General features: G+C 43.6%; 1 protein-coding gene across 1 annotated transcript; it reads left to right on the forward strand.

Annotated features, from left to right (window-relative positions):
* The first annotated feature begins 10129 nt into the window (after nt 1-10129).
* Nucleotides 10130-18368, forward strand: LOC146373919 (sodium- and chloride-dependent GABA transporter 2-like). The gene is made up of 14 exons (XM_084950241.1): nt 10130-10289; nt 11000-11134; nt 12638-12778; nt 12879-12966; nt 13140-13272; nt 14508-14642; nt 14714-14817; nt 14935-15059; nt 16554-16666; nt 16743-16880; nt 17035-17137; nt 17391-17491; nt 17568-17738; nt 17907-18368. The coding sequence occupies exons 1-14, from the start codon at nt 10130-10132 to the stop codon at nt 17997-17999; spliced, it is 1740 nt and encodes a 579-aa protein (XP_084806367.1). The 3' UTR covers nt 18000-18368.
* Nucleotides 18369-26741: the final 8373 nt, after the last annotated feature.

Genomic DNA, 26741 nt, shown 5'->3' on the forward strand with positions numbered 1-26741 from the left:
TCTCAATGATCCCAACTAAACCGCCGCAAGATTGGTTCAGATCTCTAGATTCATATATGTCCAAATTCCTTTGGAAAAATAAGCCCCCACGTATAAGCTTAAAAACACTACAAAAGACCAAGGATAAAGGAGGATTAGAACTACCTAACTTTCAGCACTACTTCTTAGCCAACAGGCTTCAGTTTATCTCAGGATGGCTAAAACATACCCTCTTAGATGAACCTTGGCTAGATGTAGAACAGGCACTTTGCAATAATCTAGAGATTTCAGATCTACCATTTATCAGCTCAAACATCCAACGACATGAATGCTTTAAAAGCATCAACATCAGCTCTTCTCTGACAGCATGGTGGGAGTTTCTGAAGTTGACAGAGTCTTCATTAATCCCATGCAAACGTACACTTATCTGGAACAACCCTGACATATTACAAAACAATAATATGATAAACTTTTCTGATTGGAGTGGTAAAGGAATCAAATATGTAGAACATATACTAGAAGGAACAGAATTTATTTCATTTGACAGACTAGTTACACAATATGGGATCAACAAGAAAAGATTTTTAGAATATCAACAAATTAAATCCATAATAAAAAAGAAATTTAAACTGGGTCAAGTTGAACTACAAACACCACCAAGTGTGGTTCAATTTCTTACTCTTAAAACCCCCAAATTACTATCCAAAATATACAGAATGCTTTCTAAAACAGATGAATCAATATCACTTCCTATTGCAAAATGGGAAGTGATATTGAGGAACTCTCTCTGCAGGAGGGGGAGATACAGGAGAGGTGGAGGAAGATCTCAGCCTGGGCGTTTATTGTCTTATGTAGTCTGGAAGATGAGTGGATGATGGGGTGGGTGCAGTTTTCTCTGTGGTGGGGTTGGGTGGACTGTCCCGGGCTCTGTGGGGCCGGGCGGCGCTGCTGAACTGGGCCCCGGTCTGGATGGGCCTGGGCCCCCTTTCCCTGGCGGGTCGCGGAATATGGGGGTGCCTACTAGGGTCAGCGGGGGAGCTGGCCCCAGGGAGGGGTCACTTGCCCCTCCCTTCCTTCCCTCCCCATCTCCAGCTGCCTACCTCTTCCCGCTCCACCACAACCACCCACACATGCAGGGCCTTGGAGTAGAGGTGTGTCACCAGGGTGCAGAGGAGGCAACCCCCCCTGTCCCCTTCTGGCTGCCTCTGCCTCAATTTTATCCCACAACTTAGACATTCACATTACTCACACTCTCATTACACATACATATAGGATCTTGGGGGTGGGCACGCTACACGGAATCCAAATTACCATCAGGGTGTACACCTCACCCCTGGCGTCATTGCCCACCTCTCAATTTTAAATACACGTAGACATTGAGGGCTAGCAGGAGGGGCTATGCGCTTACCTGCTGCTCTCTGGCAGGTAGCTCCATGCCCTCCTGGGTTTTAAATGCACCTTAGAACACACATGCATCAACACTACAATGAGCGGGTGGAGGGAGGTTTGGAGTCTTCTCTCACCCCCGTTCTCTGCGGCCTGCTGGAGCGGGGGGCTAGGAGGAGGAGTTGGCCGTCCGACTGGGGTCTGGAATGTGGGGCCTCCCTGCTACTGCGGAGTCGGGGCGGTCTGCTTCTCCCCACCGCAGGGAAAAGGGTAACACCACCTGGGTCTGGGTGCAGTTCCCCCCTCCAGGGGCAAGGGTACCTAGACCCGGTTCGTAGAGTACGCTTGGGGAGTGTGATTGTGTGTACAGCGTCTCTTTATGTCTGTCTCCACATTGGTTGAGTGTGGAGTAATTGCCTATGAGAGCATGAGGGTGGGAATGGATGTTTGTATCTGTGTGTGCCTGTATGTCTGTGTCTATATGTCAGGTTGGGTATCAGACGCCACCTCTCTGGGGACATCTCAGGCCCTCCAAGGTTTGGAGGCCTGTCTCCCCCCACCACTTCCCCTGCCGGTGGCGGACTCCCTGAGACATCGGTGCGTTGGTGGTTCTTTGTGTCCGGGGATGGGCGTCCAGGTACACACCGGCTCACTCCTTGGCAGCTGCTTATCAGGGCCTGGAGCCTGGGGCTCGCTCGGGCCACTTCGGAGGTGGGGTGCCCCCGGCCTCTTGGCCTGGGGCTCGGTCACTCAGGCACAGCTGGCTGCCGGCGGAGCTCACGGGTGCGTCACTGCAACCCCCCCTGGCTTCTGCTCCGCGGCTGCTGAGTGACCCCTCATTTGGGACTCTCCTCAGCTCTTTCTGGGACAGTGGCGCGGCTGCCCCTCTGTTGGTCTTCCTTGGTCTCTTGTGTTCTGGGGGCCTCTGGATGTCTGGAGTTTTGATCTCCTCCATACCTGCTTCATGCCCTGGAGGACGGGGCAGTGGCTCCCCACACCCTCTAGCAGATCATTACATGAAGGAACCTTTTAAATACAAGCGCGTCCATGCTCACAGGTGATCACACACACAAACTACACCCTTTTTGGCTCCTACCTCAAAGCACACTGTGTGCTGTCGATCTTACGTGCTGCACAATAATGTTTAATATTTAGTATTTACTGTCATATTCCCATATATCATTGTGATGTTGTTTATTCTATTACTCTCGTTTTCTTCTGCTTGTTTTCTTTTTTCTTTCTCAACAGGTGATCCAGGTGATCGATATATGTATTTTTTTTTCTCTGCTTATTCTGTTGGTTTTTGTTTTTTGCCCTTCTCCCCCGTCCCTCTTCTCAGCTGTTTTTCTTTCCCTCTTTCTTTCTCCCCTTCTTTCCCCCAGTCAAGTCTGTCCCGTATTCAGCAAGTGAAAATAAAATAAACAATAAAAGGTGAATCAAATGGACCATTACGGCAAGGCTGGGATGGTCAATTTGGTAAAGTAAATCCGTTGGGCATCTTTCTTCGCCTTTAGACAATAATTCTGATGGCAAAAGAGCCAAACGGGACAGGCAAAAAAAAAAGAAAAGAAAAGGAAAAGTTGGAGCTAGAGCAGTATCGGCTAGACCTAATCAAGGCGGGCAAGTTATCAGGTGGTGTTGAGGCTAAAGAGTCTTCTCCACAAGGAGTTGAAACTTTTGATCTCGTGCGTAATTTTCTCTTGGTGCCGAAATTTGATGAAAGAGAGCCAGATGCCTTTTTCTCCCTTTTTGAACGCATTGCCAAATTGGGAGGATGGCCAGAAGCTGACTGTGTGATTATGTTACAGTCTGTTTTGACTGGAAAGGCTCAGGAAGCTTATTCAGCACTCAGTGCAGTTGATTGTCGGAGTTTTGCTGCTGTTAAAGATGCAGTTCTGAAGGCGTATGAGTTGGTACCAGAAGCTTACCGTCAACGTTTCAGATCATGGAGGAAGTCTGATAAGCAGTCGCATATAGAGTTTGCGAGGGATTTAACTAAACACTTCAACAGATGGTGTTCGGCACTGGGAGTGACAACTTTTCAGGATTTATGTGAGTTGATGGTATTGGAGCAGTTTAAAGATTGTGTTCCTCCTGTGGTTGCCACTTACATTGCTGAACGGGAAGTGACAACCGTTTCTGACGCTGCTGAATTGGCAGATGAATATATCTTGGCACATAAGGGGCAGGTTGGTAGAAACTGTTTTTCAGTTGGTGCTCCCGCTAGAGCTTTTGGTCAAACTAAGTTTATGTCATCGGACCCTGCGAAGGCCATTGGTGGTGTGAAGCCCAGTAAGTTTGGTCAAGCATGCAACTACTGCCATGGCGATGGACACTGGAAAGCAGAATGTCCCTTGTTGAAAAGCAAGTTGGCGCGTATAGGCAAACAGGTTAAGCCTGCGGCTCTTACCATTCCTGCACGGGAAATTTCAGTAGTCTCTCGGGAGACGCCAGTTTCGCCTAAGTCTGACTCAGAGAGCTATTCGGGGTTTGAGGATTTTGTGTCAGATGGGTTTGTATCACTCCCGGGTGATGTTCATAAAGTTCCTGTAAAGATTTTGCGTGACACAGGAGCGAAGGATTCTTTTATCTTAGCTTCCATGTCGCCATTTTCACAGGTTACTGATACTGGTGAGTGTGTACTTGTTCAAGGCATGGGTTTAACCACTATCTGTGCCCCATTGCATAAAGTCAGGCTGTCATGCAGTTTTGTGGATGATGATATCTGCCTTGGTGTTCGTCCTGCTTTGCCACTTGAGGGCGTACATGTGATTTTGGGGAATGATTTGGCTGGAAATCGAGTCTGGGCTGACAATTCTTTACCTGTTAAATCTAGAGTTCTGAATGAGTCCCATGAGTGTGAACAGAGTTTTTCTGATCTTGCAGCTTGTGCTGTTACAAGGGCTGCAGCTAAAAGGGATGCAGAGCCTGTAACTCAAGCAGAAGAGTGTCAGGTTGAACCAGATTTGATTGTTCCTGAACATTTGTCAGTTTCCCAGCAAGAGTTAATTCAAGCACAGCGTGCTGATGCTTCACTGACTGAGCTGTTTCACAAAGTGCAACCTAGTGATGACGCTAGAAGTGCGGCCTCTGGTTATTTTCTGCAGAAGGATGTACTAGTCCGTAGGTGGATTCCGCAAGGGTTGGACTGTGTTGGAAGTCCAGTTGTCCAGATTGTGGTTCCAACTAAATACCGTGACAAGGTGTTGAAGTGTTCTCATGACAAATCTGGGCATTTGGGAGTGACGAAGACTTATAATTACATCTTGTGCTACTTCTTTTGGCCACGTCTTAAGCGTGATGTTTCAGCTTACATTAAGACCTGCCATACTTGCCAAATTGTAGGTAAGCCAAATCAGTCTATTAAACCTGCTCCACTTTGTCCCATCCCTGCTGTGAGTAACCCATTTGAACATTTGATCATTGACTGTGTGGGCCCTCTTCCTAGATCAAAATCTGGTTCGGAGTATCTGTTGACTGTAATGTGCCAGGTTACGCGTTAATCCTGTTCCATATCCGCTGTGTACCATCACAGCCAAGTCTGTGGTTTGTGCTTTGACACAGTTTATTTCTATATTTGGCATACCGAAGATTATTCAGAGTGACCAGGGATCAAACTTTTCGTCAAATCTATTTGCACAAGTTCTTAAGCTGTTGAATATTGTACATAATAAAGCCTCTCCTTATCATCCACAGAGCCAAGGTGCTTTAGAGCGCGTCCATCAAACACTGAAGTCCTTGTTACGTGCCTATTGCACCGAAATGAGGAGTGACTGGGAGGAAGGTTTACCGTGGCTTCTGTTGGCAGCGCGAGAAGTGTGCCAGGAGAGTACTGGGTTTAGCCCAAATGACTTGGTCTTTGGCCACAAAGTTCGGGGACCATTGACAGTGCTGTGCGATAAGTGGTTGTCAGGTGTACCACCAGTGAACTTGATAGATTATGTTAATGGTTTTCGGCACAGACTGTATGTGGCAGGTCAGTTGGCCAAACAGAACCTTGAAAAGGCTCAGGTCAAGATGAAATATTTTTATGACCGGCGTTCTGAAGAGCAGCAGTTTAGTGCGGGTGACCAGGTTTTGGCTTTACTGCCGATTGCAGGGTCACCGTTCCAGGCACGGTTTGCTGTGCCTTACACCATGGTACAGAAACTGTCTGAACAGAATTATCTGATTGCTACCCCAGATCGCCGGAAAAGAAATCAACTTTGCCATGTTAATTTGTTGAAACCCTATCATGTTCGTCCTTTATCCGTCGGTCTGTCAGGCTCTCTCATTTCTCCTTCCACATCGAGTCCAGGGTTGACTGCTTGTACAATGGCGCAGTCAGATTGTGGGGGGGAGGATGTGGCAGCACCTGATGATCCTTTATTGCTTGGTCGTCTGAAGAATTCAGAAACTCTTCAGAACTTGGATGTGCTGTTGGGCCATTTGCCTGCTGACAAATGTGCAGAACTGTCTGCATTAATTAAAAGGTATCCAACCTTGTTTAGAGACACACCTTCTAAAACAACTTTGATAGAGCATGATATTGATGTGGGTGATGCAAAACCAATCCAGCAGAGGTTCTACAGGGTCTCTGAGGAAAAGAGGAAAATAATTGATAAGGAAGTTCATTACATGTTGGAAAACAACATTGCAGTGCCGTCGTCATCCAGCTGGGCTTCCCCATGTTTGTTGGTTGAAAAAGCTGATAAATCACCACGTTGTTGCACAGACTTTCGTAAAGTAAATGCAGTGACCAAACCCGATTCCTATCCCTTGCCTCATATTGACGACTGTATTGACCAAGTTGGTGCAGCAGAATATGTGAGCAAGTTTGATCTGTTGAAGGGATATTGGCAGGTGCCACTGACTCCCAGAGCTCAGGAAATCTCTGCTTTCATCACGCCATCTGGTCTTTATTCATATACAGTCATGGGTTTTGGTTTACGCAATGCTCCAGCCAGCTACATTTCAGCGACTCATGAATATGGTTGTTAATGGGCTGAAAGACTGTGCTGTTTACCTAGATGACGTGGTGGTATATAGTAGCACCTGGGAGGATCATCTGGATCGTATTCGCACTCTGTTTGAACGACTAGTTTGGGGAAATCTGACTATCAACCTGGCAAAATGTGAATTTGCAAAAGCAACTGTGACCTATCTTGGTAAGGTTGTGGGCCAAGGTTATGTAAGGCCAGTTGATGCAAAGGTGTTGGCCATCAAAGAGTTCCCTGTTCCAGTAACCAAAAAAGAACTCATGAGATTTTTGGGTCTGGTCGGTTATTATTGCTGTTTTTGTTGAAACTTCTCAACAGTGGTTGCTCCTCTGACTGATTTGTTGAAGGCCAAAGTAAAGTTTATTTGGTCTGCAGCATGCCAGCAAGCTTTTTGGGATGTAAAAGCTTTACTGTGCTCTGAACCTGTGCTTTTAGCACCTCGTCTGGATCAGCCCTTCAAGCTGTATGTGGACGCAAGCCACATTGGTGCAGGTGCTGTTCTAGTCCAAGCTGACAAGCAAGGTACTGAACATCCAGTTAGTTTCTATTCCAAGAAGTTCAACTCCCATCAGCTGAATTATTCGGTCATTGAAAAGGAAGCTTTGGCATTATTCTTGGCCTTGCAGCATTTTAGGGTATATTTAGATTCTGCTCGGCCAATTGAGGTATTTTCTGACCATAACCCTCTCACTTTCTTGAACTCATTGCAGAACCCAAATCAGAGGCTCATGCGGTGGGCTCTCTTTTTGCAGCCTTACAATTTGGATATCCAGCACATTAAGGGCAAAGATAATGTCTTGGCAGATGCTTTGTCCCGTGCCCCTTTGTAACCAGCAGCTTCACTCCTCATATGCCTTGAAGTATGTCCTCTCCAGTATCGTTTTCCTTCCTCTTAAATTGCTCCTAGGTACCAAGGTTGCTGAGGTTGGAGTTGAGCTGAAGATGACTTTTGAGCATACAAAAGGTGTTGAAAGTGAGGTTGCATGTGTGTGTATATATGTTATGGATTTAATATATGCATGTTCTTCTAGTTGCAAATTCATAATGTAAATGTGTTTGCCAATTCAGGGTGAGACCCTGTTCTATGGGGGGAAGTGTGACGGCCAGTGGGCTGGCCTTGTGTTTTGCTTTTTCTTTTACCTGTTTCTTGCAGGTAGGTGGAGCTGACCCAATTATTGATGCAGCACACCTGAGAGACCAGTCCCAGTGTATATAAAGACACCTTGACTGAACCAGCAGGGCGCTGGCTTTGGGCTCTGGCTCTCTCTGTCTGGCACCCATCATGTTCATTTGGAAGTTTCAGTTATGGCTGTTATGTCCTTTAAATTGTCTTTAAGTTGCTTTACCTTGTTTTCATTAAATATGTCTTACAGCCTTTAAAAGCCTGTGTGTGGTCTCCCTCTTGATTGTCACTTCCTATGAGCCGGGTTGTGACATATCCGATAAATAAACACTGTAAGATTCAAGTTTTTTGTATATATATATATGTACATGTATAAACCCCCCCCCCCCCCCAGCCCCCTTGAAATCGCCCTAATTCTGAGGTCTCAAGGTTGGCAAGTAGGCGCTAGGCTTGGCCCACATCAATCTAAAATTGTATGTAGCCATGAATAATGTGATGCCATGTCCACCAGGAGAGACTGGACAGTATAGATGTAAAATATGCCAGCAGTTCATTTCAGCTAATGAGAGGAGAAGGCATGTGTTTGTTGTGTGGGCATGTAGTCCATGTCTGTTGCTGTAACAGTAGTTCATGTTGAGAATAAAACATCCCAGCTCACTGATCTGATAGAGGGCAGTAGTGCATAATGTTGCTGAGAGACCTTTTACTTTGTGGTAATCTTAGACGAGTAGTTTTATGGACAAAAACCACCAGGTCATTCAGTGTTCCCTTAGTGCTAATGTATAAGAGATGTTGGTGTACTGTAACTGAACTAATGTTGTTAATTTCTTAAAGTCATATTCTTTTATTGTCATGACTGTATTTGAAGCTATTTTTATTTTTGTATGATACCTGATTTATATGGAATATGGCTGAAGTAAACTAAAGCCTAAAATACTTAGTCAGTCATTTGTTTAATAGTAATTTAACATTATATAATTCACATATAAAACTATGAATTGTAATTTTAAATGGTTTAAAAGCATGTAGAATAGCATATGTAGGCAAGTATATTTCTCCTTTTATCAAGAAGCAAAAACAAAAAGGAAAAAACAAGAAACAGGGCAGGATTCGATGGTTGAATCATCCGTCCCCACCAATGCCACAACCAAATCTACACCCTTGAATCTCTGGTTCTCTTCCACAGCATGTCTTTGTCCTGTCCTTCTACCCTCACCCCCCAACTGGTCGTGCCAGATTGTTGCCCCTCTCTGAGCCTGGTTCTGCTGGAGGTTTTTTCCTGTTAAACGGGAGTTTTTCCTTCCCACTGTCACCAAAGCACTTGCTTATAGGGGGTCATATGATTGTTGGGGATTTCTCTGTTTTCTTATATTATTGTTGTGTATTTACCTTGCAATATACATTACCTTGAGGCAACTGTTGTTGTGAATTGTCCATTAAATAAATAAAATTAAAATTTTTATAATAAAACTCAGAACTAGGAATTGCAAAATAACACCACAATAGAAAACCATGAAATGATACAAAACAAAAACATAAATCACTTCTAAAAACCCAGAAGAACTAATAACTCACAGAAAAACTCAAAATCCTGAACTTGGATCCATGATTTTTCCAATGTGGAATAAAAAAGTAGAAATCAAGTAAAGCAGTGGGTAAATAACTCTGGATTGTTTTCACAGACCAGCATCACTTAATGGCCAAGATGAAATAATGCATTTCTTAACACATTTTAAAAAAAAGAAAAGAAGAAGTTGTTTTAAGATGATATCATGCAGACATCTGACAAATTTACGAAGCAGTATCTGTATACCACTATTCAGGGTAATATTAAAGAGTGGCCCATGATAAGAATTGACTGATGGGTCTTCACTTTTCTTCTCTGACGTCCATTTATCTAGAAAAAGAAAGTATTGAAAACTCTTAGTGTCTTTAGACCTTAATTACAATCTGGCAAAGGTAAGTAAGCTGGAAACAAAGAATTATGCAGAGTCATGCACCTTGTTTATATTTAACTGAAAAATCACACATCTCACACAAATGTACTGAGAAACCTACCTTTGTGCTTCAGCTGTAGGACTTTAACTTAAATATTTAAACTAAAATTAAATATTTAACTACTTTAATGCGAACCTTGCTAAAACCTGTTACTCAGTTATTCATTTGAAATTCGGCTGTCCCCACCTTCTGGCCCAGCCTTAGAGAACCAATCAGAAGCTACTGCAACCACAAACACAAACTCACAGTTAAATTAGAGACAGGAGACCCCAATTTTAAGTGCACCTCCTCTTCCTCTCCCATCTTTTTACTCGCAATCTTCTCATGGCCTTAAATGGTTTCCTTTAAACTTTTACTTTGACCAACACAAAAGGCTGGCAAGTATAGCTTAACGATCGGCAGTTGTGACATAGTGATGCAGCACAACTAAATTTTAACCCCTCCTATATCTGAGATGCATCTCGAAAAACATAGACCCCAACAAGTTAAAAGTGAAACCTTTGAAACCTTTTTTTTTTCACCCAGTTACTCTCCTGGAGTTAATTTTTCTACTGAAAACTTATTAACTCATTCTTCAGCACAGAATTGGCAGAGAATATAAAGGCAGTGATGATTAGAGCACCAAGCGCAGTGCCATCACTGTCCGCACCCTGAACCTTTAGAAATGATGAAAAGAAAATCTATGCAGAGAGACACACAGCCAGAGGTGGAGGAGCGAGGACACTGGGGAAATAAGGTGGAATTTCTCCTTGCTGTGGCGGGAAATGTTGTCGGCCTGGGGAACGTGTGGAGGTTTCCCTACCTCTGTTACAAAAATGGAGGGGGTAAGCAAATGAGGAACTCACTACATTAAAGGTGTATTAATCTTGTAGGATTATATTGATTGTGCAAAGCATGAGCAAAATAAATTACAAAACAGTACTAGTTCAAGGTCTATTATTACTAGTTCACAGTCACTGAAATGAGACTGAAAGTGTGACTTCAAACTCCATTGGTACTCTAGGAAATGTTAATTTTATCACTTGAGGTAGCTCACATGACAACTGTAGGTGAAGTCAAGTAGGGCTCTCTATCTGTTTGAAGCATTTTGGATTTGGCAGCAGGTTGATTCCATCAAATCTGATGCCAGCATCCAAAGTGGAGACTCTGCTCCATTAATTCAATAGCATCCAGTCCTCAGGCAGCTTGATTGTTTGCAATAGAATCATTATAATTAAAAAAGAAGAAAACAATATTATTAGTTTATAAAAATCTGCCTCTTGTAGTTTTTTTTGTGAATTCAACTTTCACAAACAAAGTTCTAGTAAAAAGTAGTTGTAGCAGCAGTAGTAGTAAAAGTACTAGTCAAACAATTCCTTAGTACAAATTTCCTTTAATAACTTCCCAATATGTTGTCTTAATTTTGGTAGTATGTTTAAACAACTGATATATGTTTTGTTTTTAAAAGCATATACCTGGTCCTTATTTAATTGAGTAAGCTTGTTACTCAGAAGCTGCACAACAGGTATGTTTACTGTGTATGTTTTTAATGCAGGTGCATTCCTGGTGCCATATCTGGTATTTGTGGTAACCTGTGGTGTACCCGTGTTCCTGCTGGAGACAACTATAGGGCAATTCACCCAGGAGGGTGGCATTACCTGCTGGAGGAAGCTGTGCCCACTAGCAGAAGGTAAGCTGTTCAGGGATTGTTAATAACAAGAAAACATCATGTTATCCTTCTCTTCAATGGCCATTTATTCACAGTCTTACACAACTGTGTCTCAAAATGTAGTGAACAAGTTAATAAGTATTTAAAGTTAAGCCAATTCTGTACTTATCACAATAGTAATAAGTTAAGAGTTCAAGCCTTAACTGAGAACTGGTAACATTGTGTTTTGCAAGTAATTCTCAGTGATTTGCTACTAGGCAGTTCTAAAGGAATAAGATGTAATTTCTATGCATTTAAATTTAATATGTTAAGACTAATATTATGTGTGTGGTTCACTTTTCTACATTATCTCAAATATTTCCCATGATGTTCAAATTAGAAATACTAAATTTTATTAAATATTGGAATGTATTTGTCCCGTTTACTGCAGACTGCTACCCAGCTAATGTATAAAACAGTGTTTGTGGCACTCTTTATTTATATTTTTAAAGGAATCTTCTGACCATGAATAATAGGCACTGGACTGTCCCACAACTGAATTCTACACATAATAGCTACTGTAGCTGCAAGTTATTGGACCCATTTCATTTTAAGTTAGCAATTAGCAACAGAATTCAAGCAGCCTGAAAAAAAAGTGGACTTTAAAGTTTCATATTATTACGACATTATTATTATTAGGATTTTGGCCTGAAAAGTCTTAACATTTTGCTGAAAGCATTGAAAATACAGGCAAGTAACAATTACAGCTCACCCAACCTTTCACTAGGCTTCCTTTTCACATGTAACCTGCTACAGTATCTTGGCATATTATTGTAGCAAAAATCTGAATATGCACACATGTATTTCAATACCCACACACAAATCAAATATGCACATGCAAAATGAAATACACACACACACACACACACACACACACACACACACACACACACACACACACACACCCAATATATCCTGGGAAAAATAGGATCTCTCAATGCACAACAACCTTGAGGCAGATGGGCTTCAGCTGTAATCACACCTGGTGCCACTCAGATAAGGAACAGGAAACTGAGACTGGGATTCACAGAAGCTCACCAAAACTGGAGAAGAGAGCAAACTTTTTTTCTGATGGTAGGTTTGGCATAGAAGCATGAGTCCACACTGCCTTGGATCAGTGGTTCAGGCTGGTGGTGGTGGGGGTGCTGATGTAATAATGTGGTGGATATTTTCTTGGTACACCGTGTGCCCTTTAGTACCAGCTGCACATCGTTTAAATGCCAGAGCCTGGACCTTGTCCATCACTTTATGACCAGAGTGTAGCCATCTTCTGATGGCTACTTTGAGCAGGATAATGTCATATTATCCTGTTATATCACAAAATCATCTTAGACTGGTTTCTTGAATATGACAATGAGTTCATTCAAATGGCCACCAAAGTCACAGACCTCAAGCCAAAACTGTTTAGTAACCCTAAAACAACAAGGAGTCTGAGTAATTGATAAATGGAGATTTTTGTAATTATTATCTGTAAATGCCTTTCAGGGATTGGCTTTGGTGGACAACTAATCCTCTTCTATAGCTGCATGACCTACATCATTATTCTGTCCTGGGCTTTGCTCTACCTCGTGTTCTCCTTCAGCTCTCAGCTCCCCTGGGCCTCCTGCAACAACGACTGGAACACAGGTAAAATGCAAAGATTATTTCCATTTTCCAATAAAAAATTGTCAAAGTATGTTTAGGTATTTAAACTTTTGTTCTGACACTTTCCACACTCTCCTCTCAGAGGGCTGTGTAGACTTTTCAACAAAAAATAACACCGTCCACTGGACCAACCAGACAAACTCGACCTCTGCAGCCACCGAATTTTGGGAGTATGTCTATGTAGATGGACTGAAAAAGCCTACATTCCAAGTTATTTAAAGCCCAATAAAACATTTTGTACCTTTTCCAGCTATATATATCTATATCCTTCTACCTATCAATCTGTCTGTCTATCAATCTATATATTGTTTTTTTTTACCATCTGCATTTAATTGACTTCTAGACGACGAGTGCTGATGATCTCAGGGGGCATTGAGGAAATAGGCAGCATCCAGTGGGAGGTGCTATTGTGCCTCATTGCTATGTGGATCATCTGCTACTTTTGTATCTGGAAAGGAGTCAGATCTACAGGAAAGGTAGTTTTGCTGGTAAATGCAGTGGGGGAATAATTATTTGATCCCCTGCAGAAGTTGTACGTTTGCCCACTTACATGACTCTCTAATGACTCTCTAATTTAAATGGTAGATTAATTTCAATGGAGTGAGGCAGAATGTGACATAAAAGTTATGGAATTAATTGATTTGTATGTCATTGAATTAAATAAGTATTTAACTTGAGGTGTTAGCTACCTCCACAGATTTCCCATATTTTGTGGACAAAAATATAGAAAATTGTTGACAACGATCTGTGGATGCAGATTGTGTGTGGCAATGGGAGGACCCCTGTGAAGATGGCAGTGGGAAAAATAAACTTAATAACAAAAGGCTAGCCTTTTATTTAGGAGCAAAAACACAAAGGTACAAAAATAAGAAAAACCAAAAGCCAATAACTAATCAAAAATGCGAGAAACTAAATGCAGAGCAACATACAGGACAAATAGACATAAAACATTTTGTTTTTGTTTGTTTTTGTTGAAACAAGAGGCAAATTGGGCTGTGGAGAACAGACATGAATGCACACAAGAGACAGGAGGAATATGGAATGAAAAACAAGGAGGGGAACATGTAAAAAGAAAAGGGAAACAAGGTGCAGAGATGCACACACACAACCAAATGCAACAAGGGACCGAGGGACACAGGACAAAGGGGGGAACAAAGGAAACCTAATAAACAAGGAATTAAACTGAGATCACAAGAAAACTCTGAAGCAATAATAAGAATAAATTCAGGACTGCCTGTTGAAACTTAAGTCATAATGATAACACAAAACACTCAAAAAACAAAACAAAACCCCACAATAAACTCAGAAGCTGGCCTTAAGACCCAGAACTGTGACAGGAGCATCTGTAACTGATTAATTCATTGATTGATTGCAATCTGTGTGCCACATAGGCCACAACAGCAAATCTATGAGAACCAGAGTTCTGGCTAGGTTGTTAGGGCTCAAATACTTATTTCATTCAATGACATGTAAATCAGTTTATAACTTTTATTTAATGTGTTCTTTTTGGGGATATCTTGTCTGCCCCCCATTAAAATTAAATTACCACAAACATTAGAGACTGTTCACTTCTTTATAAGCAATCAAACTTACAAAATCAGCTGGAGATCAAATAATTATTTTTCCTCACTGTAGCTCTATATACAGTATGTATACATAGTACATATTGAGTAAACACTTAAATGCTCTGAAATGTTGCTTTTTCCCACAGGTGGTATATGTCACAGCTACCTTCCCCTATGTGATGTTGTTAATACTTTTGATTCGTGGCCTCTCTCTTCCTGGAGCATTCGAAGGAATCATGTTTTATCTTCTGCCTGAACCCTCACGACTGATAGACCCTCAGGTACGAGCTCAAATCTCTAACAGTGTCTGACACAGGTGGACAAGTGTAATACTGTTGCTTTTTTGGAACAGGTGTGGATGGAGGCTGTGAGTCAGATCTTCTTCTCCTACAGTATCGGTGTGGGCTCCCTAACTGTGCTGGGAAGCTACAACAAATACAACAACAACTGCTATAAGTACATGATGATCAGTAGTTATTTACCTTAATTTTAAATAGATATTTAAATATTAACAACCTCATATTTTGTCACATGCAGTGACTGCACTTTGCACTTTGTTTTTGTGATTTGCAGAGACTCTCTGATGCTGTGTTTGCTGAACAGTGGTACCAGTGTTGTAGCTGGTTTTGCTGTGTTCTCAGTGCTGGGATTCATGGCTCATGAGCAAGGTGTTCCCATTGCAGAAGTGGCCGAGTCAGGTATATATCACAAACATGCGACCATATTCTCCTGGACCCATAAATGTGACATAACAATGATCCATAAATGGACTCAATCTTACATAACAATATTATGGGAGCATGTCTCAACTGGTCACAGACTTGGTAACAGAACGAGAAAGACTTTAAAATTTTCAGGGCTCTGTTTTAATTGTTAAGCTTGATTTGGGGGAATATTATTTTTTGGAATGATTTCTGTCAGGGCTCATTGTGCGGGCAGGTGGAGATGTGGATCCAAATGAAGGACTCTGAGATGGAAATGTAACTGAAGACCACAGCTTTATTGCTGGCACCAAACAAAAACAGAAATCAAACCATAAAACCGAAAACTGGAACACACAGGCAGGACCTGGGGGTACGAAGCGACACTGAGCACAGGAAAACACAGGGCTAATACACACAGGGTGGTAATCAGGGAATGGGCAACAGGAGGGAGACACAGCTGGGAGAAATTGGACTAACGAGACAGGGGAGCAGTAGAACTGAACACACTCACATGAGACACAGACCTTCACAATAAAACAGGAAACAAGAAACCACTAAACAAAGACGCAGACAGTGAGGCAGACAGAATATAACACATGGAACTCAAACAATACATGAAACAACAAATCCTTAAACACGGATAAACAGAAACGTGAAACTCTAAACGTGAAACCACCACCACCACAAGCACTACAAGAGAATAAGAAAACAATCCATAATGCAAAAACACACCAAAAAATAACAACTCAAAATACTGGGTCAAAGTGACCCAGAACCATGACAGATTTCGACATTTTTTGTTTACAAAAGCTTAATTTCTCAGTAGTGAGTTTATACCTAATCTATGGGAACTTGTTTCCAGCACTGGAAGAAAAACAACGAAGTACTTTTGCCACTGAAAATTCAAAATTTACGATATCTAAGAAAATTTAATAAGAAAATTGGCAACATTTTCACACAATGTTGGCATCCAAACATTGTGTGAAAGTTTCCTTGTTATCTTGATTATAGGAAGAGGAGGAATGTGGAACAGAAGGATTGGTTTTTCTGTGGTACTCACATTTCTATAGGAAAACCGAATGCTTTGCTAAATGTTTGTGTCAGGAAGTTGACATTTTGTGATGCTTAACTTGAAATTAAGACTTAGGTCTCACTGGCAAAAAATTATTTTTACAGCTGTGGAAACTAGCTACCATACTAATCAGGTCTCAGCATCCTTTGAGTTCCAATAGTCAGACTATATTATGTGGGCTAAATCAGTCAGTGCCATTGTGCCATCACAGTCAAACACGTGAGTAATGGTGAAAACCTGATGTCATTTGATTTTTCCCTTTTAATATGAACAGGCACAGGTGATTGTTCAATTTTCTGCATTTCTGCTGTCATATTTATGCCATTACACACCACAAACTGTACAAACTAAAACACAAACATTTACCACTGGCTGGCATGTTTGATATGTTCTGGCATCATGCTGTTGTGTTTCAGGTCCAGGCCTGGCGTTCATTGCATACCCTCAGGCTGTAGCCATGATGCCCCTGCCTCAACTGTGGTCCATCTGTTTCTTTGTTATGCTCATTCTCTTGGGTCTGGATACACAAGTAAGACACACAACTTTGGAACATTGCATTTATACTTTGAAATTTACTTAGTGTGTTTTGTCCATTTTCTGCACAGTTTCTTGCCATGGAAGTAGTGATGACGTCCTTCATCAATATGTTTCCCAAAGTGTTGCGCAGAGCCGGCCGAAGGGAGATTTTTCTCCTTCTCTTCTGCTTAATATGCTTCTTCTCTCAGCTTGTCATGGTTACTGAGGTCTGTATGTAATGTATCACTGCCAGAAAATGTTTTGGAAATGTGTGTGGGGGTCTAAAAGAAAAAAATAAACATTACATATGCTAATTGTAATCCTGATTTTAGTGAGGAAAATAAATGCATGCAAAATAAATATCTGTGTCATTGTCTCTAGGGAGGGATGTTTGTATTCCAGTTGTTGGACTACTATGCTTGTAATGGAGCCTGCATCCTCTTTCTATGTGTGTTTGAAACTCTGGCACTGGGTTGGATATTTGGTAGGTGTGCTCTTCTTTTTATATCCCACACTAATGATGTCGTAATGATGACATGATCAGGGAAGTTTTCTCATATATAGGGGCAAATCTTGCAGACACTTGTGAGGACATTATAATGGAGTCTTTACATGACTGATTATGACTCCTTTGGCTGTCATTTAACCTTTATGTGAAAAAAAATACATCCATGGCATTCCATTGACACCAAGTGTGATCTTTATACGTTGTTTATCTTGTTTGTTCTCCTATTAAGGGGTAGATAAGTTATATGACATAATAAAGGACATGACAGGAACACGAGCCAACTACTTCTTTAAACTCTGCTGGCTCTACCTCACACCACTGGTCTCACTGGTGAGTTGGGCTTTAAGTATTAGGATACCAACACTCAATTCTCCACCAACTAAACCATCTCCTTTTGATTTCTCAGGGCTCTTTTATATGTTCTTTAATTGAGTACCAGCCTCTGACCTTTAATCGGTGGTACATCTATCCATCCTGGGCATATGTGCTGGGGTGGATACTGGCCCTCTCCTCCATCCTGCTTGTTCCAGGATGGGCCCTGTATAAGCTGGGCACTGAGACTGGGACTCCAAGTCAGGTGGGATGACTGTGTTATTATATTAAATATATAGTTAAACAAAAATGTAAGACTTTCATGTTTACTGGGTGATTTTTAACATAATAGAAATCATGGTAATAATAGCCTTTTTAGAATTATTATAAAACTTTTAAATTAAGTTTTTCTCCATTTTTCTCCATTTTGTAGCGTTTCCATCATCTGTGCCAGCCTAATCTTGAAAATTTAGAGAACCAAAAGACGGAAACTGAGCTAGAGACGATCAGAGAATTTATGCAGTAGTTCACACTCAACTGATACAAAAGGTCATCTGATCCCTTTGTAACACCTACGATTTGGAGTTGAATGTGATGTCACTTTCTCTGTTTTCCATTAAAAAAAAATTCTCTTTTTTTCCACTTCTGTACCCATTTGAGCTGCATCATAGTGATTCATTGTCTTCTTTTTCTTTTCTTTTTTTTGTTTTTTTGTTTATACACTATATCAATGTATCTAAATCCACACACATTTCCTTTAATGGAAAGATATGTTTGCTGTGTTTGTGTAGTGCACTCCCAAAAATGATGTTTTACACCACATGTTACAAAAAGAAAAAATGCTTTTGTGTTGATATGACTGACCTGAAAAAAATGTCCTTAAACGTTAAAGGCAGGGGCGATTCTAGGCTCAGAGCTTTGGGGGTGCTGAGCACCCAGAGAGCTGCCCATCCAGGCATCCAGGCCTTTACTCGTCATAATGAGACGTCTTCCCCGTCTCTGTCAGTCCTTGCATCCTTAAATGTCTTCAGTTGTCACGAGTTCTCTCTGACTGTCTCCTTGGTGCATTTAAACCCCTGTTCCTCCCTGTCCTCATCGTCTGTTGTCTTCATCTCCGTTATCACTCATCATAATTTTACCATCTCTGTGCAACTCTGCAAATTTCTTTATTAAATCATAAGATTCTTAAATTCATCGAGTCTCTCTGTGCCTGGGTCCTCGTCACAAAACATTACATCACTGTTTTGTACATTTTAACACAATTTAATCCCCACATTTGTGAAAGAAAAGCAAAAAACTTTTTTGAAAAGTCTGTAACAAAACCATCAAATCTGATAAAGGTTATTTAAATGCTGCTAAAGAAGAATGTATTGGAATAAAAAAAAAAACCAAAAAAAAACATATCCCAACCTTAATTACTGTGGGAGAAGTGAATGATGCTCACAGTGAGTAAGAAGTAAACTGAGTGCATATTTTGGACAGAGATTCACTTTTAATGTGTATGTATAATATAAAAAATACACTCCAAAAATAGAAGAGTCCTTGAAATGTACAAAATATTGTAGTGGGTCAGGGCTGTTTGGGGTTCTGTTTGTACAGTTATGTTTTGTTTATGTTGCCATAGTGACAGGTGACGCCCTCTCGCTGCGACGGTGTGTCCTTCCGGGGTCAGAGGGCGCCCTGTGTTCTTGTTGTTGTTGCCGCGCTGAGCAGTTAGCTAGCAGCAGTGTTCTTCTGCAAATGTGAATAAACGGCTGTGCTCCCTGGCTAGCTCACGGGAAGCAAGACCAAACGATACCTCCGTCTCCTCCTTGTCTGAGCTCGCCACATTGGTGTCAGAAGTGGGATAGCTCACCCTCGCCGTAATGGAGAGAGACATTCAGAGGCTGGAGCAAGCCGTCGAGGAGAACATTCCCCGCTTGGGAAACTGGCGATGGAAGAGAGAGGATGTGAGCGGCCATGTAAGTCCCCCGACGGGTCCCGATGGTGCGAGCGCACCGCGGCGGCGGCCTGTCGCGACAGATGCTAGGGCAATGCTTCATGGGCTACCTCTGTCGACCCACACGCCGAGCCCCCAACCGCGAGCAGTTATGCCTACCACGCCAGTTAAGGTACCGAAATACAACGGGCTAACCCCGTTAGAGCCCTACCTCTCACAAGTGCGGCTAGCCGCCAGACATAGTGGCTGGAGCGAAGAGGAGACTGCTACACACCTAGCACTAGCATTAGAGGGAGATGCACTGCAGATACTCCTTGACCTAGCCCCGGCAGAGCAGCATGAGCTCCAGGCCCTCACCGCGGCACTCGAGAGGCGATTCGGGCAGCGGCACTCCACTGATCAGAGCAGAGAGCAGCTAACCAACCGGAGCCGTCGACCAGGGGAGAGCCTGGGCACCTTTGCAGCAGACGTGTTGCTGTATGCTCGTCGTGGCTACCCGGAGTTTCCAGCAGCGGCCCGTGAGGAGCTTAGCCTGCATGCTTTTCTGCGAGGACTTTTCCCAGAGCGACTACGCCAACACGTCCGCCTGGCCATGCCTCAGACCCTCCGTGAGACGCTCCTTGAGGCTGAAAGGGCCGAGCCGGTGCTCACCTCGCGACCTAACCAGCAGGTGCCCCCCCCAAACTACCCCCAAATCAGAGCCGCAGACTGCGACGGGGAGGGGGAGGTCGCCGAGATGTCCCAGCTGCAACCCTCGGTGCCCCGGAGGCATCCTTGTCGACCAACCGACCGCTGCTACCGGTGCGATGAGCCTGGCCACGTGGCGCGTGACTGCCCAGCACCAGCCCCGAAGACCGGAACTACGCAGCCTCAGGGAAACAAGGAGGGAGCGGTGTAGCGAGGGGACCACCGGTCCAGCTTCCTGCCCCCCTCCAAGGACGATGCACAGTGGTGGGCCAAGTTGGGCACCTCAAGGGACTCCACCTGAGCTGCTGTGTTGAGGACCAGCCATGCCAGGCCCTGGTGGACACAGGGTCTACCATTTCCCTGATAAGACCTGGCGTGCTCCCTGAAACATCCGGGCCACTGGTGAAGGGTTGGTTGCCCACAGACACCCAGCTGATGACAGTGACGGGGGAGAAAACTGTTATGCGGGGGAAGAAACCGTTGCGGATCCGAGTGAAGGATCTAGAGCTGGTGCACGACTTCTGGCTCGCCGACATTCAAGACCAGTGCATCATTGGCCTGGATCTGCTGAGCCGCTGGGGGGCCTGCGTCGACACCGCAAAGCTGGCTATCACTCTTGGCGCAGAGACTTTTGCTCTCCAGCGCGGCCAAAAGCAGGGAGCGGGGACCAGACGAGACAGGCGTCGGGCAGCTGCCGCTCAGCAGATTTCGGATGCCGGTGGCTCCAGGTCATCTCCACTCGCCTCAGCCTCAGCCTCTCAGCCTGACAAACCTCCTTCGACCGAGACCATCGAGGCTGTTGATGACCTTTGGCAGCGCAGCAGCGTAGGCCTCAACGTCGACCAGCGCCAGTGGTTGAGATGCCTCCTGGACGAGAATGTGGACATCTTTGCCGCCAGTGACAAAGACTGCAGGCAGATGAGTCTGGTCCAGCACACCATCGACACCGGCTCTGCTCAGCCCATCCGTCTGCGCCCACACCGGCTGCCCCTCTCGAAACGGCAGGTAGCGGAAGAGAAGATCCATGAGATGGCTGCGGCTGGGGTGATCGAGCCGTCCAATAGCCCATGGGCGGCACCCGTGGTTCTGGTGGGGAAGAAGGATGGCAGCCCGAGGTTCTGCGTGGACTTTCGCCGTCTCAATGCAGTCACCAAGAAGGACTCGTACCCGCTGCCGTGGATCGACGAGGCCCTAGATTACGTTACCGGCTCCAGTTGGTTCAGCTCCCTCGACCTACGCAGCGGTTACTGGCAGGTGGAGCTAGCCCCCAACGCAAGGCCTAAGACTGCATTCACCATTGGACAGGGGCTGTGGCAGTTCAGGGTCATGCCATTTGGGCTCTGCAATGCGCCAGCAACGTTTGAGAGGCTGATGGAGAGGGTGCTCGTGGATATCCCTCGTAGCCGCTGCGTTGTGTACCTGGATGACCTGTTGGTGCACGGTGGCGACTTCGACAGTGCACTGTCTCACCTGAGCGAGGTCTTGAGTGCCATCCAACGAGCTGGGCTGCGGCTCAACCCCACGAAATGCTGCCTGTTGGCGAGAGAGACCACGTTCTTGGGCCATGTGATCAGCGCTCGAGGTGTCGCCACTGACCCCGCAAAAGTGGCTGCGGTCCGGGACTGGCCGACTCCCTCGAACGTCCAAGAACTGCGGAGCTTCCTGGGCCTAGCCTCCTACTACCGTCGGTTCATCAAAGGGTTCGCGACAATGGCCAGCCCCCTCCACCGCCTGACTGACAAGGGACAGCTGTTTGGCTGGGGGGATGCCTGTGCTGCGGCTTTTGAACAGCTGAAGGAGGCCCTCACCAGAGATGGACTACTACAGGAGGCTCAGGGAGCGGCTGCAGGTGGTTCATGTCTACACCCGCCAGGCCCAGGCCAGCGCCGGAGTACGACAGAAAAGAGCCTACGACACCAAGTGCCGAGGGGGGGTTTTCATGCCTGGCGACAAGGTTTGGGTGTACTGCCCGGTTCGCAAGAGAGGAGTGTCCCCCAAACTCTGCAGTCACTGGCAAGGGCCGGCAGAGGTCGTGGAGCGGCTAACAGACGTGGTGTACCGTATCCGCATGCCGGGCCCGGGGCGCATGGTGGTGTTGCACCGGGACAGGCTCTCACCGTACCGACCGCTCGCTCCAGCAGACGCCGGAGCAGGGGATGATGGTGGCACCCCATGTTCTGACCCAAGTGACTTTTCCCCCGCCGGTCGTGACCGGCCGGTGCGCCAAAAGAAGGCACCTGGACATTTGCAGGACTTTGTGTGGGGTAATGGGGTCGTCGGGGACGACTGACCCCTTAGGTGAGGGCTATGTAGTGGGTCAGGGCTGTTCGGGGTTCTGTTTGTACAGTTATGTTTTGTTTATGTTGCCATAGTGACAGGTGACGCCCTCTCGCTGCGACGGTGTGTCCTTCCGGGGTCAGAGGGCGCCCTGTGTTGTTGTTGTTGTTGCCGCGCTGAGCAGTTAGCTAGCGGCAGTGTTCTTCTGCAAATGTGAATAAACGGCTGTGCTCCCTGGCTAGCTCACGGGAAGCAAGACCAAACGATACCTCCGTCTCCTCCTTGTCTGAGCTCGCCACAATATTATTAAAAAATTAGAAAATGGAGACACCTTGGCCTATGTTACAATGTATACAATGTATGAAAAGATCTTTACTGCAGATACTAATATAGCTCTGCAGATTTTTTCTTTTCTTTTAACCTATGTCGCCTCACCTTGAGGTTGGCAAATCTGTCTATCACATTTTGGTGGTCAAGTCTCTCAAGCATCTCTTTCTCAACTGACATCACAGCCAGGTGCTGGAGTCTGCTTTGACCCATGGTCCTTCTCAGCCAGGTATGGAGCTGACTTAAGACACTAAAAGACCTTTCACAGCTACAGCTGGTAACTGGGTTTGTTAGGGCAACCTGAATAACAGTTTTCAGTGTGGGGAAGATCTGATTATCCAGAAGATTGTACAATGTTAACATATCTGGGATGGCACCAGCCTCACTCTTGAGCTTCAAAAAGTTTTTGGCATCCGTGACTTCCTCTGACTGAAGTTCAATATGGTAATGCAGTGCCAGGGCTGACAACCCAGTTGGTTTTGCGGATTCTGTATAGCAGCTTTAATATAGGGAGGACACAACTTCCAGATTGTATGAGTAAAATTAGTTGTTGTTTTTTCTTTGCCAGTTTCTGTTTTGCCTGTTAGTATTCCGTCTCTTTCCTCTCTCCATCTTTGGACTGACAATCATACACAAATAGATTGTATTCAATTAGATTAAAAAAATACTATTAAGAACACAAATAAAAAAGTCCTCTCTCAGTGTACTTTCAACCAAAAGGCAAATAACCAAACCACATGTACATCTAATAAAAGATATAAATATTGAAACACTGATCCAACATTATTCTTTATTGACAGATCATTTGATTTTACACTTTTACCTGAATGTGGCTCCTGTTTTTGAAAAAACTTCCTCATATCCATTATGAACCTGGCTGTCTCTCTGTACACACACACACACACACAACAGGAGTTATAAGGTTAATGGGCATCCAGTCAGTTAGCTAGTTAGTACCTTGGGTTCAATATCGGCACATGCACATATGACAAAATAACCAGTTTCTCTCATTACATTTCAAACAGGACAGTGGTAACAACAGTAGGCTACGGACAATGTTAAGTTTTAGATTTTAAATAGGCTGTATAAATTTCAATGGGAGCAACAGGACGGTCAAATATCGCTGATTTTACTACAGAGCAGGACGGATTGTAGGGTAGCAAACATAGTCGAGAAACACGTTTTCAACACAGCAGGTTACCTGGGTGTAATGTTTTTCAGCTAAAGAGAAACATGGTCTGACTCTTACCTAACTATATAAAGAGTAACTGAAGGTTAAATGCAGCTAATATGTCCTGTTTTAAGCCAGGCACTTACACATCCGCTCCGCTGCATGTCAGCCACCATCGCTCTGGCAGCAACGGTGCTAGAGCCAGAGCAGGGGAGAGGCCAGCTGGAACAAACCATTTTGGGAGGAGGGGGAGTGTATCTATACTTTTGTTGTTAAAATGTTAAGTCTCAAACAAGTACTGAATGCTTTTCATATTTTTAGTAGTGTGTCACACAAACAACAAATATTGTCAAAAAAAAGTAAGAAATCTTTGGGGGGTGCTTTGATTCATTCATTTGATTCAAAAATGGGCTAAAATCGCCCCTGGTTAAAGGACTGAATAATGTTGTAAAAAAACCAAACAAAAAACCCTCTTTCATTCCGGAAAGAGGAAAAAACCTAAATTGCTTTACTATCAGAAACCCATCTAAATGATTTGGAACACTCAAAATTAAAGAGAAGTTGGGCTGGCTAAGTTCTTTACTCATCTTATAATACAAAAAGTAGAGGATGGCCATCCCCATCCATCGTAATCTGCCTTTAACTACACCCTAAAAAGTAATTAATGGGACCTTTAGTCATTACTTACATATATATGTTGTTGTGAAATGAAAAATCAAGTTCATAAATACTGTTAGACTTCCTAATTAAAATTTTTATTTTATTGAGTTCGGGTGACACATAAATTATGCCTCTTTACTCAATATATAATCGTGATTTGTCTGAATTTAAAATCGTCTTTTAATCAAAAAACAATATAATTTTAAGTTCTGTCGATGTAAAATACAACTTGATGACGTGTAAACAGCTCACACTTCCCTTCTTCTACTCAAGCGGACATATTCAACAGCACGTGTTCAAGGTTTATCAAGAGCTGTGTTGGTCGCGAACGGTGAGTAATTTTATGCGAAATTACACATATTTGCAGTCGCTCTGGATTTTGTTAGTTTACTTTAAAACAACGACGTAACATACATAACATACATAACATACATCTTAGCTTGCCCCCGCGTTTGTGTGTTTTAATATACACACAGCAGCTAATTCCGCGATAGCATAAATTGTTGGGCTCTTTTTGGAAAATTTAACACTGACGTTACTCTAATGCAGACCACTGTAATTGTCTTATAATTTTTAAAAGATAGCGGACGTTGTTAGCCCCGGCGCAAACTACTATGCTAACATAGCTAGCCAAGCTAAGTTGTGTTCACTGTGATTTTATTTTTGAAATGTGAAATTTATTTTTTAAAGGGAAGCATTTTATGTTAGTAATTGTTAAGAAACGCTTCTAAATTTTCGTAACGTTACGGGGTGAAGTTCAACCCCATTGGCTTCTGCGCAGGAAGTGCGGTCACCATTAGTCCGGTGTGTCTGTTGACCGCTAAGAGCGGTTCTTCACCGGCTGCTCGGCCTATTTTCACAGGTAAAAGACCAGACTTAAGTGCACTGTGCCGCATATGGTAGGGTAGTTAGCTGTCCCTAATTTTTGGGGACTTTCCATGTTTTGTAGAGACGTAGAGGCGACGTGCATTGGCACTGGCTGTAACATTGATATGCCTCAATAAAGTTTGAAAGTAAGAAAAAATCAATAGCGGGCTGCCATCTTGGTTGGGTCCCCATTCGCCGCCAGTGCATTTTTTCTACTGAGGAATGTATTCACCCATGGTAAATAAGGAAAATGTTTAAATATTTTTCCAAACAGATAAGGCAAGAAAGGTCAATAATCCCACATATGGTTTCAGTAGTATGCCAGTTTTTGCAACACTAGGGTGCACAAAAATGACCATAGCTGCTGACTCAGCATTGATTCCAATTTGGTTTTGGAGAATGAAATGAAAACAGATCAAGTGGGATTATTGACATTGTAGCTTGTGTATAAAAAAGTTTTTTTTTTTTTTCGTATTTACTGTCAGAAATGATTCAGCCCTGTCATGCCACACCTTATGTTTGCTTTTGTTGATAAAAAAAAACTATATATATACAGGGAGTGCAGAATTATTAGGCAAATGAGTATTTTGTCCACATCATCCTCTTCATGCATGTTGTCTTACTCCAAGCTGTATAGGCTCGAAAGCCTACTACCAATTAAGCATATTAGGTGATGTGCATCTCTGTAATGAGAAGGGGTGTGGTCTAATGACATCAACACCCTATATCAGGTGTGCATAATTATTAGGCAACGTCCTTTCCTTTGGCAAAATGGGTCAAAAGAAGGACTTGACAGGCTCAGAAAAGTCAAAAATAGTGAGATATCTTGCAGAGGGATGCAGCAGTCTCAAAATTGCAAAGCTTCTGAAGCGTGATCATCGAACAATCAAGCGTTTCATTCAAAATAGTCAACAGGGTCGCAAGAAGCGTGTGGAAAAACCAAGGCGCCAAATAACTGCCCATGAACTGAGAAAAGTCAAGCGTGCAGCTGCCAAGATGCCACTTGCCACCAGTTTGGCCATATTTCAGAGCTGCAACATCACTGGAGTGCCCAAAAGCACAAGGTGTGCAATACTCAGACACATGGCCAAGGTAAGAAAGGCTGAAGAAGAAGTCTGCATCCTTCAAGAAAAACATGATTTTCATGCAGGACAATGCTCCATCACACGCGTCCAAGTACTCCACAGCGTGGCTGGCAAGAAAGGGTATAAAAGAAGAAAAACGAATGACATGGCCACCTTGTTCACCTGATCTGGACCCCATTGAGAACTGTGAGAACTGTGGTCCATCATCAAATGTGAGATTTACAAGGAGGGAAAACAGTACACCTCTCTGAACAG

Source organism: Perissodus microlepis, chromosome 14 (genome assembly GCF_051167445.1).
Source record: "Perissodus microlepis isolate ML-2025 ecotype Zambia chromosome 14, ASM5116744v1, whole genome shotgun sequence".
NCBI lineage: Eukaryota > Metazoa > Chordata > Actinopteri > Cichliformes > Cichlidae > Perissodus > Perissodus microlepis.

Excerpts from the sequence above, each read along its gene's own strand:
- LOC146373919 (XM_084950241.1), top strand. The coding sequence starts at position 10,130 with ATGATGAAAAGAAAATCTATGCAGAGAGACACACAGCCAGAGGTGGAG. Across the intron at positions 13,273-14,507 it reads GAGTCAGATCTACAGGAAAG|GTGGTATATGTCACAGCTAC; the intron begins GTAGTTTTGCTG and ends TTTTTCCCACAG. Across the intron at positions 14,818-14,934 it reads TACAACAACAACTGCTATAA|AGACTCTCTGATGCTGTGTT; the intron begins GTACATGATGAT and ends TGTGATTTGCAG.